This window comes from Anopheles funestus, chromosome 2RL (assembly GCF_943734845.2).
Source record: "Anopheles funestus chromosome 2RL, idAnoFuneDA-416_04, whole genome shotgun sequence".
Classification (NCBI taxonomy): domain Eukaryota; kingdom Metazoa; phylum Arthropoda; class Insecta; order Diptera; family Culicidae; genus Anopheles; species Anopheles funestus.
In genome coordinates this window covers 49,307,360-49,313,329 of record NC_064598.1, presented here as the reverse complement: position 1 = coordinate 49,313,329, position 5,970 = coordinate 49,307,360, and the positions used below count along the sequence as shown (strand labels likewise).

At 44.2% G+C, this 5,970-nt stretch overlaps 3 protein-coding genes across 3 annotated transcripts; 1 reads left to right on the top strand and 2 right to left on the bottom strand.

Moving 5' to 3' along the window:
* Nucleotides 1–22: 22 nt before the first annotated feature.
* LOC125775071 (3-oxoacyl-[acyl-carrier-protein] synthase, mitochondrial) lies at nt 23–1,650 on the top strand. Its single transcript, XM_049445540.1, has 2 exons — nt 23–140; nt 219–1,650. The coding sequence occupies exon 2, from the start codon at nt 256–258 to the stop codon at nt 1,633–1,635; it is 1,380 nt and encodes a 459-aa protein (XP_049301497.1). The 5' UTR covers nt 23–140; nt 219–255; the 3' UTR covers nt 1,636–1,650.
* Nucleotides 1,644–2,743, bottom strand: LOC125775081 (uncharacterized). Its single transcript, XM_049445555.1, has 4 exons — nt 2,560–2,743; nt 2,388–2,499; nt 2,107–2,320; nt 1,644–2,031 (listed from the first exon to the last, which is right to left on the bottom strand). The coding sequence occupies exons 1-4, from the start codon at nt 2,674–2,676 to the stop codon at nt 1,644–1,646; spliced, it is 831 nt and encodes a 276-aa protein (XP_049301512.1). The 5' UTR covers nt 2,677–2,743.
* A 184-nt stretch (nt 2,744–2,927) lies between these two features.
* LOC125775076 (45 kDa calcium-binding protein) lies at nt 2,928–5,878 on the bottom strand. The gene is made up of 3 exons (XM_049445550.1): nt 3,919–5,878; nt 3,179–3,854; nt 2,928–3,100 (listed from the first exon to the last, which is right to left on the bottom strand). Exons 1-3 carry the CDS (start codon nt 4,179–4,181, stop codon nt 3,026–3,028), a joined length of 1,014 nt encoding a protein of 337 aa, XP_049301507.1. The 5' UTR covers nt 4,182–5,878; the 3' UTR covers nt 2,928–3,025.
* Between the last annotated feature and the right edge of the window lie 92 nt (nt 5,879–5,970).

The following is a 5,970-nucleotide window of genomic DNA, read 5'->3' as shown; positions in this document are numbered from 1 at the left end:
TCAGGCTGACAACTTTTTGACAGTGGATTGTGTTGTTATTTCCAAAACATTCTTATTTCCGCAATTTTCGTTCATTTATTTGAAGACTGGCAAAATTCCAATAAACTAAAGTGAAATTATACTATCTGCATATAAATATTGTAAATAATGCAAGTTCTACCAAAAAGTAACACGCAATTAACGCATATACTCTCTCGCTCTTGGGATTATTTTCACAGTTTATCAGCTAAATTCTCGTTTCCCTGACCGATAACGATGGCTTCACACAGTTATAGCTACTGCTTTCAACGGGTTCGTAAAAGCCTTTTCCTGCTGTTACGGAGTCGCGACCATATATTGTCCAATGCAAAGTACTCCACAAACAGTGGGCGCCGTCGTGTGGTGGTAACAGGACTAGGAGTAGTTTCTCCGGTTGGCTGCAATGTGGAAACGGCTTGGCAAACGATACTTTCCGGTCAATCGAAAATAAGCCGATTGGTTGGAGAGCAATACGATAAGCTTCCGTGCCGGGTAGCCGCCACGATCGACACGAACCATATCGATTTAGAGAAATGTTTTTCAAAAACGGAACTAAAAACTATGGCACGAGCTACCGCGTTTGCACTAATCGCCGCCAAGGAATCACTTACAATGGCAGCCTGGACACCGCCTATCGACGATGAAGAATCCTGCCAGCGCACGGGTGTGGCGATCGGTATGGGAATGGTTGATCTAATGGACATATGTGAGACCAACGAGGCGCTCAAGAAAGGTTACAACAGAGTCAGTCCGTTTTTCGTTCCACGAATCTTACCCAACATGCCGGCCGGTCAACTTAGCATTCGGTATGGGTTTCGTGGGCCCAATCACGCCGTTTCTACCGCTTGTGCAACGGGTGCACACGCAATCGGTGATGCGTTTCGCTTCATTCAGCACGGTGATGCGGACGTGATGGTGTGTGGCGGTGCGGAAGCATGTATCAGTCCACTTGCTATTGCTGGTTTCTGCCGGTTGCGGGCCCTCAGTACAGCGTTTAATGATGAGCCCATGGCATCGTCCAGACCGTTCGACGAGCGACGCGATGGATTTGTGATGGGCGAAGGATCAGCCATTTTTGTGCTGGAGGAGTTGGAACATGCCAAACGTCGGGGAGCTCAAATTTACGCTGAAATACTCGGTTACGGATTGTCTGGAGATGCATCGCATCTAACGGCACCACGGGAAGATGGTACGGGGGCGCTTCTGGCCATGCGACGAGCGATTGCTGATGCAGGGCAAACCGTTGCGGACATCGGCTACATTAATGCACACGCCACATCCACCCCGATCGGGGACGCAATAGAGGCTCGCTCAATAAGGACTCTTTTCGGTGACCATACAGAGTCAGTTGCCGTCTCGTCGACCAAGGGAGCACATGGCCATCTGCTGGGTGCAGCAGGTAATCTGGAAGCGTTGTTCGTTGTGATGGCTTGCAGACAAGGTGTGCTTCCTCCGACCGTGAATTTGCAGAAGGTAACAGATGATATGGCCGGTTTACATTATGTGGCCAACCGGTCTGAACCATGGGAAGGCAATCGTCGTCGAATCGCGTTGAAGAACTCGTTCGGCTTCGGTGGCACCAATGCTTGCCTCTGTATTGGTGAATATGGCGAATAAAATGTGTCTTATTGATTGTGCCTTCTTTTGTGTTTTTTGTGCGATTTATGGCGTTTTCGTTCGGCAGACAGTAAACGCTCTCGGGAGCGACTTCTATGCCGTTTTGCTTTTTTGTGTCTACGTTCCGGTTCTGGTGATTTGGAACGAGATTTTCGTGTGTGTTTAATTTTTTTCCTTTTGCTTTTATCACTTGCTTGTGTGCTGGCGGAAGATTGGCTGAAATGATGAGCCAAAGCATCGGTTTGCACCTGAATCAAATGTTTCACTTCTTCTTTATATGTTAGCGGATTTTTGGACACCCTATGTTTCGGGTTTCGTCTGCGCGTATCTCGTTCGATTGCTGCTATTTCGGCAAGTGATGCGACCTTTTCTTCCGAGTGTGCATCACGTTTAAACCTACGGCACAGAAACGTGTCGGGGATTATGCACAACAAAAAAACTGGTACTAGAGCTAACTTGTTTGTTTCATACCTTATCTTAACTTCCGGCACATCGGGTGGTTTGGTAGTGTTTATCAGCACATGAGTGTACATAGACAAACGCTCGTCTCGCGTAAAATTTGCATGCAAATCTTCGAGATTTGATGGTGGGTTACGGTTCGCAAGCTCCTCTAATGGGACGCCCAGTTCAAATGATGGATTTTTATACATATCTTCTAATATCGCTTCGGCCTGTTTAATGTTATCTGCAAACAAAGCACAACATGTCAAATACCTATGAATCATGTCTCAAGACAGTTGAGCTTCTTTTACCTAATCGAATCGAAGAAGAACTATCGGTGGCTTGAAAGGATGGAGGAAACGTATCGGTTGACGTCGACTCAGCTTTCACACCTTCAATGTCGTTCTTAGGTTGGATGGTACTCTGTAAACAGAAGATAGTTAATTATCCTGTACTTTCCGTACTCAAAACAGACCAACTAACCGATCGTTGAACGCATTCTTTAGTCCATCCAATGCTATCTAGTAAGCTGTTTATCCTACGCTCTGATTCAGTAATGAACGATTTTAATTCTTTCAACGCGAGCTTTCTTGTTTCCATGGCTGTTACTGAACTGGAAAGACCGTTGCAGACCGGCAAACGCAAATAACAGCAATAAACACACGCGCGCGCAAAGACAGCTGATTTTGACAGCTACTTTCGAAAGACAAATTGTTGCCTCAGGCGAAAGGGGGGTATGAATGTTTGATTTTTGAAGCAATTATTTGAGCCAATTTCCCGACAATTCCTTATTTTCAAACTGATTGCGAGGACGGCGATCGAGGAAACATATTCAATAGCTCCACAATGGCTTAAATAAAACAAACATAACATATTTATTTCACAGATATGCATCACTTTCGGAACATGGATCGTACATTTTCATTCGCTGAGCGGATGTATTTAATTCTTAAAATTCGTCGTGAAAACTTTCCGCAGTATGGATCATCTTCGAGGATATGAATATTGCCGAGCTGGCCAGTACCTGCAATAGAAAAAGTAGCATGATACTAACATTCATAATGCATAATTGCTCCTAACGAACGATCATGTTTCCACGTACCTCGTGCATTACAAGTTTCTTATCATTATTCGTGTCTGCCAGAGAGAATAACGTCGAAGCTTCCTGTATGGCGTAGCGTGGATGGCGTGGATCAACGTACGACAGTAGTTCCCCACGATCCGCTTTACCGTCACGGTTCTTATCAATTACCTTCGCAAACTCTTCTTTCCGTTCACGTACGTTCTGCGAAAGGATAAACTTTTTACCCTCGCCCAGATCCGTCGTTTGCACGTCGGAAAATTCCTCCACCGTCAAAAGATCGTCGCCATCCACATCGAACTGCCGCAGTATATCATCAACCAGGTTCAGCAAATTAACCGTGCTCGATTCCGGATGCCGGAACGACAAAAATTCGTCCAACGTTAAGCTGAGTGGGTCCGTTCGGGCTGCTTCCATCCAGTGTGCTTTATCGCGCGCAATCGATTCTTTTATCTTGCGATCTAACTTATCAAACATAGCCTTCTTCATGTGGCTATCCCCCTGGATGCCCTTCTCGTGCAACCAGTAGCTTTGATACTCGTCCCAGCTCACAAGACCATCGCGCGGTTTATGGTCAATCTCGACGAACATGATCGGATTGGTACGAATGGCTTCGTCGATGTGTTCGCGAATTTTGAAATTTATAAACTTTGCCAACTCTTGCACGGTCAAGTGCTTGTCACCATTTGTATCGGCTCTGGAAGTAAGTAAACGCTCGTTAACCGGGGTAACAAATAGTTGAAAATAAAAAATGTTCTTACTTAGCAAATGCCACGGACAACTCATTCACGACACCTTCTTCCAGCTTTCGGTACACAAGCGACGGGACGGCGGGAACGTTTGGGCCATTGTTTGAGACACCATTAATGGCACCGTGTTCAGCTTTCCTGAGCTTTGCATCACTTTGACTTCGGGAGGAAAACGCCAACACTAGGATGCAAAGGATGAAGAGCACATACAGCACCACCGGAAACAGCGTCGACCAGCGAGGAACATTACGCAAGAACTTCGCAGGTTTTGCCATCGAACCGTAAGCGGAATCGCGTTTGAAAACCAAAGGTAGAAACTTTTACTTTCGTTCGTTGGGTCGGGTTTTTTTTCTCTCGCTTGCCACTGCAGCGCTCGCACACGTTGCAATGTGAAAGTAGGGAGCGACTTCAACGTCGTTTTCACGCGAAACAAGTTATCCGCTTCCGGGTCCAGTTGTTGCATCCAGTTTTGCCAAATCCATCGCTGCTAATCTGCCAAAAACTTATTCAATTTGGTACAGCCAACAGCATGCCAACTAGATCACACTGTTTCCTGTTTGCGTATCCGCGGAAGATGAAAGCTCTTCGGATGGTTTTACTTTTGTTTGTGCAGAAAAGCTACTGATGTTTATGTTTTCTCGCATGTTTTGTGACTGCTATGCATCTCTTTCTGGCTACAGCTGCGAGGCAAGAAAGAGAAGGAAAGTGTTTCTTTTGTACATACGAAGCGTCTGTCGCGCTTTACCAATCACACGCACATCCAGCATTAACGTGAAGCGTTTCAATTCAACCCCGGAAAGTATGCAATGTTCATGGCTCGCGCGGAACAGGTGCACTATGGTGCAACTAAACTTATGTGAGATTTTTTTTGACTTTCTGTTACAGGTGTTCTGTACTGAACAGAACGTAACACAAGTATTTCACTATCACGTGTTTATTCTATCGCAGGGACATTTTTAAATTGGTTTTAGTTTAAATTTCGTCTCGCGCATATATAGCAACAGAAAACTAACAAACGACTGAGCACACCTGGTCTGGGTTCAAATTACACTGGACCCCAAGCGCAGGGGCTGACTGGCTACCAATTTATTATTCAAGTCGCAGATAAACGCAGCAAAATGAATGTCTTGCTCATTTTGCACGGTTTTTCGTAGCAATAATTTAAAAGCTCTGCGGCAGGGTTCCGAAAACCATGTACGGATAGTCCCCGAAACACACGGTATCAGATATATGCGGATTCGCAGTTATGCAGACAATCAGCTGCAGTGATTTTATTGTACAACATTTTTCGATAATGTCTTACAACTAGAAAAATCAAGATGCTCTTTCGTTTTGCCTTACTAACAATAAAACCAGCCAAAGTGAGGAAAGCATGTTGGTTTGGCTAGTTTGGTTCAATTCAACAAATTTGTTAGAATTTTTGAGAATGCACCCTTTTGAAAGACGCTTGAATACATTAAGAGCAAAGAAGGAATTTGGCTCTAAAACTTCCCAGCATCAAAAGCTACAAAAATGTATCTCGGGGACTATCTGTAAGCTTGAGAAAAAACAACACTTTTAAAAGTCCATACCACATGGAGCGATACCCAAAATTCCAACATAACAACCTGTCCTTGAATAAGATAAGTTAATCCCGTTTGACCCAGCGACATTTCCAGTTCTTCAGAGCAACAAGACGACCAAAAGCAATATTGACAAAAGACGTACATGAAATATGTAGTTTAATTTTGAATGTGGAATTTTCAATCTTTAAATTTAATAGGTAGCAGGCTAATGTTTCAATGATCGTAAACCACGGCACATAAGTTCGTTGGCCATTTCGTGCGTTTTACGAAAGCTATATAAATAGCATTGGAACTGGTTGTAAACAATCTTCTTGACCACTATCGTGACGATACTTGTTCGTCTTCACAAAATGAAGAATTAATTCCCCTAAAGCTGGAGCCACTGAACGATGGTGTGTTGCGCGCAAAAACGTGATGAGATAAAAAAAATGTCTATCATTTGAGAATTCGAAAAAACTGGTTCTACAGCTCCGGAGAAGTTAAACCTGATGATCATCTT